The sequence below is a fragment of the Equus caballus genome, chromosome 15, assembly GCF_041296265.1.
Source record: "Equus caballus isolate H_3958 breed thoroughbred chromosome 15, TB-T2T, whole genome shotgun sequence".
In the NCBI taxonomy this organism is placed as follows: domain Eukaryota; kingdom Metazoa; phylum Chordata; class Mammalia; order Perissodactyla; family Equidae; genus Equus; species Equus caballus.
The window spans coordinates 53,786,873-53,800,052 of record NC_091698.1 but is presented as its reverse complement, the minus strand read 5'-3'; the positions used below and the strand labels follow the sequence as shown (position 1 = coordinate 53,800,052).

Sequence of the window (13,180 nt, the reverse complement as noted above, 5' to 3'; positions counted from 1 at the left end):
TCTTCTATACCCCATGTTTGATCCATCAGCAAATTCTGATGGCTCAAAACTCAAAACATACCCAGAATTTGGCCACTTCTCACCACTTAACCACTACCATCCAGTCAAAGCCACCATAACAGTAGTCTTCCCTTATCTGTGGTTTGGCTTTCCAGTTTCATTTACCCGTGGTCAACCATGGTCCAAAAATATTAAATGGAAAATTCCAGAAATAAGCAACTCATAAATTTTAAATTGCACACCGCTCTGAGTAGTGTGATGAAATCTTGTACAGTCCCACTTCGTCCAGCCCAGGATGTGAATCATCCCTTTGTCCAGCGTATCCACACTGTATTCACTACCTGCCCGTTAGTCACTTAGTAGCCATCTGAGTATCAGATCCTTTGTTGCAGTATGGCAGTGCTTGTGTACAAGTAACCCTTATTTGACTTAATAATGGCCCCTGAGCAAGAGCAGTGATGCTGGCAGTTCAGTGCTAAAGAGAAGCCATAAAGCTTCCTTTACGTGAAAAGATGAAAGCTCTCGACTTAATAAAGAAAAAAAGTCATATGCTGAGGTTGCTAAGATCTACAGTAAGTAGACCTTATATTGTTACGATTGTTCTATTTTATTATTAGTTATTGTTGTTAATCTCTTACTGTGCCTAGTTTATAAATTAAACTTTACCATAGGTATGTATGTATAGGAAAAAACACAGTATATATGGGGTTTGGTACTATCCATGGTTTTGGACATCCACAGGGGGGTTTGTAAGGTATCTCACGTGGATAAAGGGAGACTACTGTACTCTATGTCTCACCTGGACTATGGCAACAGCCTTCTAACTAATCTCCCTGATTTGATCTTCACTCCCTTCAATCTGTTCCTACCACAATAGCCAGAGTGATCCAATTAAAAAGTAAATCAGATCAAATTCCTCCTCTGCTCAAAACTCTTCAAGGGTTTTGCATCTCACTTAGAGTAAAAGCTAAGTCCTTTGAAAGGCCTAGCAGGCCCTATATAACTAGTATCTCATTTCCTCTCTGATCTCAATTCCTACTACTCTTCTCCTTGCTCATTCCACTCCAGTCACACTGAGTCTTTGCTGTTCTACAAACATGCCAGGGATACTCCCATCTCAGAGCCTCTGTACATGCTGTTCCCTCTACCTAGAACTCTCTAGGCTTGCTCCTTCATGTCTTAATCACATGATATTTCAGTAAGGCCTTTCCTGGTCACCAAATATCAGGCCCATCCTGCCCCACCATCCCCCACACATACTTCCTATCTTTCTTGCTTTATTTTTCTTTATCCAATGGTTTTCATTTTCTTACATACTCTAAATGTTACTTACCAATCTTTTCTTGACTGTTTCCCCCATTAGAGTGTAAGCTACAGGAGAACAGGGATATTGGTCATTTTTGTCTGCTTTGTTCACTGGTATCCCCAGCACCAAGAATACTATCTGGCATATAGTAGGCACTAAATATATATATGCCTTGAGTAAAAGAAGTCCCCTGCCCCTTCAGGCATATCTCAGATCCAGACTGGAAGAAGGCAAAGAGCAGAAGCTGAAAAGGCATATCCCAGTTGAGTCTGGCCCCTTTCCTAAATTTTCTTGGAAGTCCTACCAGTGATCTGCTTTCTTTGGCCAGAATTGCTTCATATGGCCTCCTCCAACTTCAAGGGGAACAGGGAAGCTGAGTACTTTAAATTGGTCCTGTTGCCACTCTATCAGGGTCTGTTCATAAAGAAAAATGGATATTGGGCAAGTAACTAGCAATGTCTTCCATATATGTTATTTCTTGATTTAGTCATTACTTATTGATTTCCTATTATCATGAATCAAGGTTTAATTCTTTTATATCTTTTATTATTTCTTACTAATTATTATTATTATTAATTCTCCTATATCAGATCAGATCTATGAGCTCCTTTTCTTCCCTCCCTCCAATATTCTTAATAGAAACTTCTAGGGGCCAGCCCTGTGGCCAAATGGTTAAGTTTGCATGCTCCGCTTCGCAGCAGCCCAGGGTTTTGCTGGTTTGGATCCTGGGCGCCAACATGGCACCGCTCATCAAGCCATGCTGAGGTGGCATCCCACATGCCAAAACCAGAAGGACCCACAACTAAAAATATGCAACTGAGTACTGGGGGGCTTTGGGGAGAAAAAGGAAAAATTTAAAAATCTAAAAAAAAAGAACTTTCTGTCCCTTGCCCCAGTTTGGACTAGCTGTTCTCTAGGCCTATGGCACAGTTATGATAGTGAGATTTCTCTTCACTTCTTTCCTGTATGAAATCCTCTGTTTCCTGAATCCTAAGAATCTTGTTTCTTGGTTTACTCTGTTGCTTTAGGGCAGCACATCTTCCAATAACTTCCTGAGAAAAGTGCATGGCAGATAGATATTTTTGAGAGCTAACAAGTCTGAAAATGACTTACTTGAATGACAATTTAGAATTCTAGATATAGAAAAAATCACTTCCCTTCACAAATTTGAAGGCCTCATTCCACTGTCTTCTAACTCCTTGTGAGGCTGTTGAGAAGTCTGATGTGAGTCTGATTCCCATTTCTTTGTATGTATCTTGTTTTGTTTTTTTTTCACTCTGAAAGCCTTTTGGATCTTCTCTTTATCTTTGGTTTTCTAAAATTCACAAAATATACTTTGGTATTGGTCTTTTTTTCAATCATCAGGTCCTTTCAAACTGGAAACAAGCATCCTCCAGTTCTGGGAAGTTTTCTTCTATTATTTTGTTTGTTTCTTTTCTTCTGTTTTCTATTATTAATTAGATATTGGACCTGAAACTCTTAATTTTCTTAACTTCTATTCCTATTTTTCACTACTATGCCCTTTTGTCATTCAGTTCTGCGTTAAAGGGATATTTTAATTTTATCTTTCAATTCTTTTATTAATTTTTCTATTTATGCTGTCATATTTTTAATTCCCAAGAGTTCCTTTCCTTTTTCCTGATTATTCTTTTTGTAAAAATACCATCCTATTCTTGTTTCAAGGATGTAACAGCTCCTCTTATTTCTCTGTGAAGATCAACTCTTTGGATTTAGTTTTGTTTATTGCATTGTCCCTGATTCTTTTTTTTTTTTCTCTGTTTGTTTTAGCTTCAGACTCATAGATCTCAGATTTAGAGATGGAGAATTTCCTTAAAAGTATCATGATCTCTGGCCCTCTGGTTATATTTTTGTATATATATATATATACATTTTTTTTTTTGAGGAAGATTAGCCCTGAGCTAACATCCGCTGCCAATCCTCCTCTTTTTTCTGAGGAAGACTGGCCCTGAGCTAACATTCATGCTCCTCTTCCTCTGTTTTATGTGTGACGCCTGCCACAGCATGGCTTCACAAGCAGTGTGTAGGTCCACACCTGCGATCTGAACCAGCGGACCCTGGGCTGCCAAAGCGGAAGAACATGTGAACTTAACTGCTGTGCCACCAGACCAGCCCCTCTGGTTATATTTAAATGTGAATCTCTGAAAAATTGATTGGAAGCTCGGTGTGCATCAGCAAGCTTAACTTGGGCTTCACTTCAAGGAGCTTGGTTGGTATATCTATCTTTTCAAAGGGAACTACCAAATATCAGTATCTGTAGGCTTTGCTCTGAGGGAATAATATATTTTTTCAGAGAAGAGTCCTCTAAACAAGTTACATAGAGACATAAGCCTAGCTGCTGGAGGGGTAAAGGAGTTTGGGAATATCTCACCATTCCAGATACAGACCCTCCTTAATCTCCTTATTTTCAGTCTAACCACCTCACTTCTACTGTTATTGTGCTTCTTCAAGTCCAGAAATTCTCTGGTTTGGTGTTTCCAGAAAATAATTATCCTATCTCCTTTGTTCTTTATACAAATGCCTCTGATTTTCATGTTTTATCCTACATCCTACTCCCAGGCTAATCTTTCCATAAGTCTACTTTTAATATGGCATTCCTCTGATATGAAAGTGTTTATAAAAGTTACAAAGTATCACTACCTTAGTGAAACATTCAAAGTCCCTGAGAATGAAGCTCCAAGTTGCCTTTCAAACTTATCACTTTGTTTTTCAACATGAACTATTTGTTCTAAATGGGCCCACCTCCTCATTACCATGTAGACACCCCACTGAATTCTCACTTGAATACCTCAGTTAATCTAATTCCGTTTTTTTGGAATGCCTCTCCTTTCAGCTTAACCAAATTCTACATGTCCTTTTAGGTCTAAGTAAAGTTATAACTTCTCTACAAAATTCTTCTTAACTACTTTAGATTACATTGATCTCCATGCTTTCTCTAAACTCTATCTTTTTACTCAGTGTCATACAATTTAGCATTCATTAGTGTCCTAGTGATTTCATGTGTCTATTTTCCTAGACTAGGTTTTGCTGGGGACTCAGCCCACATATTATACTTCTTCCATGCCTCCCACAATGGTGGCAGTCAATAAATACTGTGTGATAGGTTTTGTATAAATAATATGCTATTACTAATACTTCTAACTTAAAACTATGGTTTGTCGATATTTTATGAGGAAATCAAATTGATTTTCACATAATTTGAAGACAGAAAAGATCAGGTAATTATGCTATCTGTTCTACAATTGAGGAAGTTGTGATAAAATTAGTTCCATAAGATCACAATTTATCCGTGATAGACTTGGAAAATAATTTCTGTTTTTATAGAGCCTGTCAAGTGATTCATCACAAGAACTTAAAAAGGAAACTACTCTCTCTTGGAACAGTAAAATTATACCTGGAAATGTAGAATTGTTATAGAAAGAAACAGAGTACAGCTGACTACTATTTCATATACTTTTATAGTTAAATGTACATATATGATTCAAATAATTTAATCTAAAATCAACATATGTGAAGGTACACCTATCTTAATGATAATATTGCTTTTAACTAATTATGCAATAATCTGAAAATGTGAATGTGACTTAAGGCACAATAATTTAAGGAATTAAAAAATTCCACCACAGAAGTGTACAATTTAGTAGTGTCTTAAGGCTGAAACTATTATCCCCCAAGAACAGTTGGTAAAATGCCTTAAGAAATTCAAAGAAGGAAATTATTAAATATCTTCTCATAATGAAATGATTTTAGGAGACCAAAAAAAAAGAGAAATATATTTGATAGCTAGTAAAACTGAAACTTTAAATTACATTTCACACTTCTAATGCATTTCAAACTAGGAATAGGCATAGTCTGAAAAACCAACTTCAAAAGACAATGTTCATCCAGGAGATATGCGTAGGTAAGTCTTGATTTGTAAACTGTTCTGAATTTACAAGTTGAAGGAATTATTTTGGGTAAAAATGGTAAAATTTACAGGTCATTGGATCAACAACATGAACTAAGCTTTGGTAATGATACCTATAAAACCTCAGAGGTTTTCAGTTCAACAGAGGGAAAAATCGAAGCTCAGACTGCATCCTTTGAAATCTTTCATGTATTTGTAGTTGCCTAGCTAATTTCTAAACAATTGGACCTTTTGAAGAAATAAGGATCCTTTAAAAAGAAGACAAACAAGGGGCCAGCCCTGGTGGCCTAGTGGTTATGTTCAGCATGCTCCACTTTGGCAGCCCAGGTTTGGTTCCCAGGTGCAGACCTACACCGCTCTGTTAGTGGCCATGCTGTGCTGGTGGCCCATATTCTAAAAAATAGAGGAAGACTGGCACAGATATTAGCTCAGGGCAAATCTTCCTCAGCAAAAAAAAAAAGAAAGAAAGAAAAAAGGAAAAAGAAGACAAACCAGATAAATTCCATAAATCCTAAATTTGCCATTTGGCCTGGGTCGGGTGAGCAGGTAAAAGATTTACATTAGCTGAGGAGTGGCCACAGTCAAAGACTGAGATTTCAACTATGTCAGCACCAAGATCTGAGAAACTTTTTTCACTCCTTTTCCAAGAGTTAGAGAATAGTATGTTGTGGTCAACTGCTGCCATTTTAGGGCTAAATATATGAGGAAATTTACTAATCGAAATTTAAGTACATGTTATTTTTGGAGCCACCACACTGGATGGATGAACAAATGGGGACCCTAGTGGAGCTTGTGGAAGTGGCTTATTTATTTTGCAACAAACAAAGGGTTAAAGAGATCTTTCTAAGAATTTAGCCTGAACATCAACTTTTTAATTTACTGCAATATTAGAGATATTTAGGATTCATACACATACACACGTACTTTTAGAAGACCCAGCAAACAGTCCTGTCTAGAAACTGAGGAAGTACATGGATAATGTTAGGAAGTCTCTCAAAGCTCCTAAAAATGTTGGACCTGTGGGCAAGGTGGAGGTCAAGTTATCTTGTTAAAATATATCACATCAAGGATGTGCTGGTAACAAAAGGTCTATTTTAGGAATATCTTATCAATCACATAAATAAAGCACAAAATATGACTGAACACAAAGAAAGATAAGTTCCACTGGAAGATGTTAAAAGTTTACTCATTGGTACAACAGCCTGAGAAACCAGTATTGTCAGGTTGCTGTGAAATACAAAAGTAATTTTGCATATATTCTATCATGAAAATTCCTTTTCTGAGTTGACTTAATTCAATAGTGAGGGACATTCCTCTCCATATTCTACCCCACATACATACACACAAACTTGCTTAATAAAATGCAATAAAGTCTACCTTAAACAGATTGCCTATTGGGATGCTCCACTGCATATTTTAAGATGCCTGACATGTTCCAACTTACCCTGTGTGATGGTAAGGGTGGAGGCCGTGAGACACTCCCTTTACTAGGTGTGTAAGGCTAGGTGGTAGGTTTGCCCTCCAGTCAAATAATTTTGAGCCTGCTTTTAAGGTGAGTAATGGCATTGAGAAGTACAATTTGAGTTATACTAAGTTTAAAACTTTCTGGAGCATATTTTGTATTCAGGTTTTAAAGTCTGATTAAAACTTTTATGAAAATAAATTATGAATTTTTAAATAATCCCATACTTTTGAATAGTATCCTAAGTCGAAGTTAAGAAGTATTATGGTTCTAAAAATATTAATTTAGCCTTGTAAACAGTCTCTGGAAAGTAATAATCTATGCCAGTTGAGGAGGTAACTAAATGGTACCTTCATAAGTAAATGTAGACTAGTTTAAACAAAATAATGAGGAAAAACTAGAATCCACTAAAATGATAGTTTATATTTAAATAGTAGATTAAAATATGTTTGCAATTACTACGGATTTGATGTTGTAGATTTATGGATAGAGCCACGGGTCTAAATTTCAAACAAGAATAGTTAGATCCAAAATAAATCACATTGTTAACAAGTAAGAATTTACATTGATACAGGATACTTAATTCCATAAAACAGTTATAATTATTAGTGGTACTGATGTAACTTAAATTATATGTATGAATAGAATATGACTAAATTTTTTATCACAAGCAAATAAAATTTTTCTAGGCAAATAGCATTTTTTAAGCCTATGAAAAAAGCTGAGGCATTTGTGCATTATTTTGTGATCAGTGGACACTAATTATTATATCCTATTGTGTTCTGAATCTAGACCCATTCAACATCTAGCTCACCTTGTCTCGACTCTAATAGTGTTGTCCAATAGAACTTTCTGTGATGGAAATGTTCTGTATCTATCTTGTCCCTATGACAACATGTGGCTATGGAGCACTTGAAATGTGGGTAGTGCAACTGAGGAACTGAATTTTTAATTTTGTTTAATTTTAATTAGTTTAGTTTATATTTAAATAGCCACAAGTGCCTAGTGGCTACCACATTAAACAGTGCAGCTTAGAGGGTTCAAAAAGTGACAGCAAACGTCTTATTATGTTAGGTCTAACTCTAGTCTGCTTGTTGATTTGCTGTTGAATAAGGATAGTATTCATAGATGCTTACTAGAGTGGTATGCTAAAAAACTTCTGTCCTATGGTTTTATCTTCATTCAAAAATATGATTAAATCTATGCCAGTAAATATCTAATACAACATTCGGACAAATCCAAACAATACCATCTGAAAAGATTTTTATTAGTGTTTATAGTATGTCAGTACAACTATACTGATTAATGAGGTACCTGGTGGCCTGTGTCAATCTGTCCAATGTTAGTTCTAGAATGACTAGAATTCAAACTATGAAATATCCACTCTTAAAAAGTTTCTGTTCATTACCTATCATAACACAAGAATACCAATTACTGCATAGCTTTCAGCTCCATTGGTTAAACATCGCAAAAGCATGTCAAACCATTTTACCTGACAGACATATTTGTTATTCCATTTGCTCAGCACACACTGACTGTTTTGCATCAGCTCCTGAAGGAAACCGAAAAAGAGAGAGTGCAGTTGGCTATATACATTGTCGTTATCAGTTAAAGTGCTTCTGATTTGCAAGCACAAAAAAAAAAACATCAGCGTGCCACACAAAGATGCAGCTGTTTTAGAACTCCTCACTGGACAAAAGCAAAGCTATCATCACCATGAGAGTTGATCCTTTATGAAAATTAAAGCTGCTGAAAGATGTTTTAAAACAGATTTGTTTGTTGCCATTTTTTAAACTTTTGGAAAGATACCTCCAACTCCTTGAGTGAGTCTCGAAGTTTTTCTGGGCGTCTGTTTTTAAGAGTCCATGGATAATCTCGTGCTGGCAAATAAAACACGTACTCTAGTTAGTTAAACACGATTTAAAAAGGAAACTGCTTAGCAGTGTGTCTTGGGAAGATTAAAATAAAACACCTCCTTAATTGAGAGGAAGTGGGCTTCATTTCCATCATCAAATGACAGCCTTTTGAAAGGCTTTGTCATAGGAACAGGATTTTTGCCATACAACAATCTCCGTGATCATAATTTTATGATGACAACCAACAAGACTTAGAGAATCCCTGAGAAAGTTTCCTAGGCCTGTGCATCTAGTACTTAACCATAGATGACCCACTCTTTACCATAGATTTAACTTTTTCATGTAAATAAGTAAACATTCGACCCAAAAGAAATTCCAAGCTCTGCAAGTAGCCTTTTCAGATTTAAAAATTCCTATGAGTAAATGAATATAGTGAGGAAAGAGATAAAATACAAAAAGTGGTACACTGAAAATGAATTTAAAATTAAGCATCAAAGCACCACATATTAAAACTAAAAGAAAATTGAAGGAAATCCAACTTTTAACCAATTAGGCACTAACAGTGCTCTTTTTTATTTAAAGTGATCTTCTTTAAAATCTACACAACAATTCAATAATGATAAGTCTTTGTTTTGTTTTAAATACATTTAATTAAAAGATAAAATTGTTTAGGAGAGTCATAATGTTAGCCTAGACAAACTAAAAATAGTTCTGTTTAAAAGAATTAACAAAATGCTAAATTCATAAAAAGATATTTATTTTATCATAAAAGTGAATTCATCTTTAAATTCTTCTAAATAATAATTATAAATAAGAGTTGTATATATGTGTGTGTGTGCGCTTTGTGTATGTATACATTTAATATACAGACATTTAAATTTTATAGAATTGCTATATATATTTCAGCAAATTAATTTCATCTTATAAACATAATTTATGATTGCAGAGCATATGTGTATATTTTAAAATCTACATTGCAGCTACTAATACAGTATTTTTAAAGATTAAATGTCAGCTTGACCATTTAAAATAAGAGTAGGAATTTCAGCTCTACCTATATTCAAGATAAAACAAATTATATTTAATTTTAAGTCATCAAAACCATATTACATTGCAGCCATATTACATATATGACATTTATACATTTGAGAACAGAAAAGACTACAGAGAATAAAATGTTAATACTGATTACAAATCTTATTTTCTTAAAATGGACAAAACATATTAATAATTTAGGCATTGCATGAATAATAAAATGCTATCAGAATTTAAACACAGTACACTTAAATATATTAAATAATATAAATATGGTTCATTAAGAAAGTTTATGTTTACATAAGCATACATCTTACCAAAACTGAATAGAGATTTTAATGGTCTAAATTAAAAATGCCTAACAAATATAATGCTTGTCATATGCTTAAGTACCTAAACAATGGGAATTTATAATTATAGGAAATTTGGAAGGAGTAACATTTGTGCAGAAAGCTTAGAATATTTTTTAAGACTGAATCTTCAGCAATATTTAAATTCCAGTTTTACAGTAATTCCAAAAAATTATAAAGTAAGCTTACATTCTGCCAGCTTCTGCTTTTCCTCTAAGTTACCATGGTCTGTCACTAATATTGTGGTAGAGGAGAGATGGAAAGAAGAAAAGAAAAGTGGAAATTATTTTTATTACCATATTTTGTATTTTTTATGCACATATATGTTATTACACACGTTAATGAGATTAATAAATTATGTTAAACTTTTAAAAAGGCAGTTGGAAAAAATGCCATCATTTGGATGTTTTCATCTCATAGAGGTATTTCTTAAATTTGCAGTGAAAAGGCTTCCATAGCACAACAGGTGAGCCAAGATCCTAAGCTTGCAATCTCATCAGATAGAGAAGGGAACTGCAACGGAGCCCAGAACAGAAGCTGCTTCAGTCTGTCATCAGAACCCTGAAGTCAGCCTATTAACCACTAAGCTAAGCACACAGGATGCCCACACAAGCCCCACTTCAACAGAGACCAAAACAGGAAGTAACTCTAGCTAGAAAGACCTTTTGGCCCATCATGAAACTTCTGGGATTAACAGGATTAATCAGATAAAGAAAATTGATCATTCACTCAGAAATGCCTATTTCAGATATCAGGTGAGGATCCGGGAGGCCAGCATCAGTGGGACCCATGCATTAACAATGCCCTCTACTGGGACACTGATAAATAAATGTGAATAGGCTGTCCAGTGATCAACCTGATCAGCAGTAAAATGAAAATTTTCATGTTCTTGTACAGCATTTTCTCAATATTGCTTTATTTTATACAGAATAGATATCGAGCTCAGCATTTTTCTAAAGAATTGAAGTGACTTTTCTTGAAATTCTGGAATTTATTTAAAGCTCATAAAACAGATTTTTTAATTGTCAGTATTTTATAGTCTAGAGTATTTGGTTTATAAAAATTAATTTAATAGAATAGATACTTTACCTGGTGGATCTTTCTTGTCATAATACTGATAGACCCCAATGTCTCTATCTATATAAAGGAAAAAATAACAGATTATAGTATGAAAAGCTCTAGAAAATAAGAAGCCCAACCATACTATATGGCAGGGAGTAGGGGTGGGGAGGTGGGGCAGGGAGGAGGACAGAAACAATTTCTTTACGTTACTAGAAATAAAATAGTTCAAAAGTATCTGGACATAGGTTCATTTATTCTAGGGATATGCAGGAACCGGCCAGTTTATCAGTCTAATTAGAAAAGATTTACAAAAAACTAGAATGGCATGAGGAAAGTAGTAGTAAAGAACTGAAATCAAGGATGACCAACTTTGCTCTTTCACACTTCCTCTGCTATTTTTCACAGGGCGCCACCAAAAGGAACTGCCACTAAGCAAAGCCAAATGAAATCAGTGGATGGAAGAAAATGCCCAAACTGTTAGATTCTGAGCTGTGGCTTTCTTTCCTCCGGCTTAGCTAGTATGGTGTTTAGGGGAAATGTGAAGGAAAGAAAGAGAATTAGAGGAAGGTATGGATAAATTATCTGAAGCTTGTTTCCAAACCAATTCAAATTCTGATGCTCTGCTGGAGCTATAAAAACAAAGCCAGGATTCCTACATGTTGAGAGTGATTTAACCAAGGAATCTGTTCTTGCAACTTAATTACAGGAGAACAAAATAATTGTGTCCATTTTCTCCCTATCTGTGAATAGGGAAATCTTTCTTTCTTTAAAGTACATTTGTTTCTTTCCATGCAAAATAATTCTAGCTACTAACAAAAGGATACAACTGTTTCTAAAGAAGTGGAAGCAGTACAGGCTGCCCCCTAGTGACTTACCACTCCAAACTTTGTCAAACTGAATGATGAAACTTTAAAAAAAAGTATTACAGCTGTAATTTTTTCAAACCTATTTTTTAAAAATAGTCAACTGTGTATTTATTGAAGCTCTATTTTATTCATTATGCCATTAATTTGGACATATAATTTTAAAGAATACAGTTTATTTCTATTGGTTAGGTTGAAAATATTTGATAAGGAGTGATTAAGAAAGGTTATGAGTAGGGCTCCTAGGGTACTGACATTTTATTTCTTGACTTGGGTGATGATTATACGGTGTGTTCACTTTTGGGTAGTTCAAAACATACCCTTATAATCTTTATACTTTTCAATACATATGTTATCCTTCAATAAAAAGGTTTTTCTTGAATCCAAGAACCATAGGCATTATGTACCCAGGCAATACTTTCTATTATAATATTCCATCATTCCATGCAACCAAATATTCACAACCCTAGAATAGAACTATGAAGATCATAAGGGGCTTAAATTCTGTGCACAAGTCTGACTTACTGCATCTGGCCCAGAGTGGGGCTGTCAAAACCCAATGAGGATGAGAAGGGCATCCAAATAAACAGACCTACCCCACATGGGTGTCAGACCCTAAACTGAATAAGGAAGGGGTCCACGCAGACAGTTGGCCTGAAGTGCTGTGTCAGAACCCTAGCAGGGTGAGAAGGACATTCACATGGAGCAATGACCTGGTGTGGGGTGTCAGAGGTTGAACAAGGTGAGGGGGACATCCACATATGGAGGCAGCCTAACATGGTGTGTTACAACCTACATGGGGTGAGAAAGGCATCCACACAGGGGAGGGAGTGACCACAGAGACAGGAGACTGATTGTATACAGGGTGATCGATTAAGTAAGTAAATAAATTAAAGATAGGAGAGCCCCAGCTTTCCCACTGTCTGAGAACACAAGTACAAATATAGAAAGGGAGAAAATTAGAATGAACCCTAGAATTGGAAGTACCACTGTGAACTCATGGTTTTCAACATACAGAGATAGATACAGAAATGAATGTGGATATATACATACATTCCCTAAGCTCTGCCCACTGAGAAGGCCTGGGAGCAATGATACTCCAGTAGCAATGGGTACACCTAAAGCAGACCTTGGGTTCTGGATACCATTCTCCTCTAAAAGGAGCCAAGGTCTTTAGAGAAGTGGCTGATTCCAGGGGTAGGGAAGGGAAAATATAATCAGAGCCTGGAGATCTTTTGAGCCAGAAAGAATGGAAATGCTCAAATACTGACGGGGACACATCACAAAGACACAGAAGCTAGCTTGAAAGGGGTCCCACTGG

The 13,180-nt window shown here is 35.6% G+C and overlaps 1 protein-coding gene across 7 annotated transcripts in view; it reads right to left on the bottom strand.

The window, feature by feature from the left end:
* WDPCP (WD repeat containing planar cell polarity effector) overlaps positions 1–13,180 on the bottom strand; it is a 379,254-nt gene that overhangs the window by 274,562 nt on the left and 91,512 nt on the right. For all 7 annotated transcript variants that reach the window (XR_011426040.1, XR_011426041.1, XM_070235381.1 and 4 more), the window contains 4 exons: positions 11,024–11,071; positions 10,124–10,168; positions 8,503–8,573; positions 8,186–8,245 (listed from right to left, as the gene is read on the bottom strand). Coding sequence is in view for 5 of the 7 variants with exons in the window: in XM_070235381.1 (XP_070091482.1) it covers positions 8,186–8,245; positions 8,503–8,573; positions 10,124–10,168; positions 11,024–11,071 (224 nt within the window). In the remaining 2 variants the exon portion in view is untranslated. The remainder of the gene's footprint in view (positions 1–8,185; positions 8,246–8,502; positions 8,574–10,123; positions 10,169–11,023; positions 11,072–13,180) is intronic.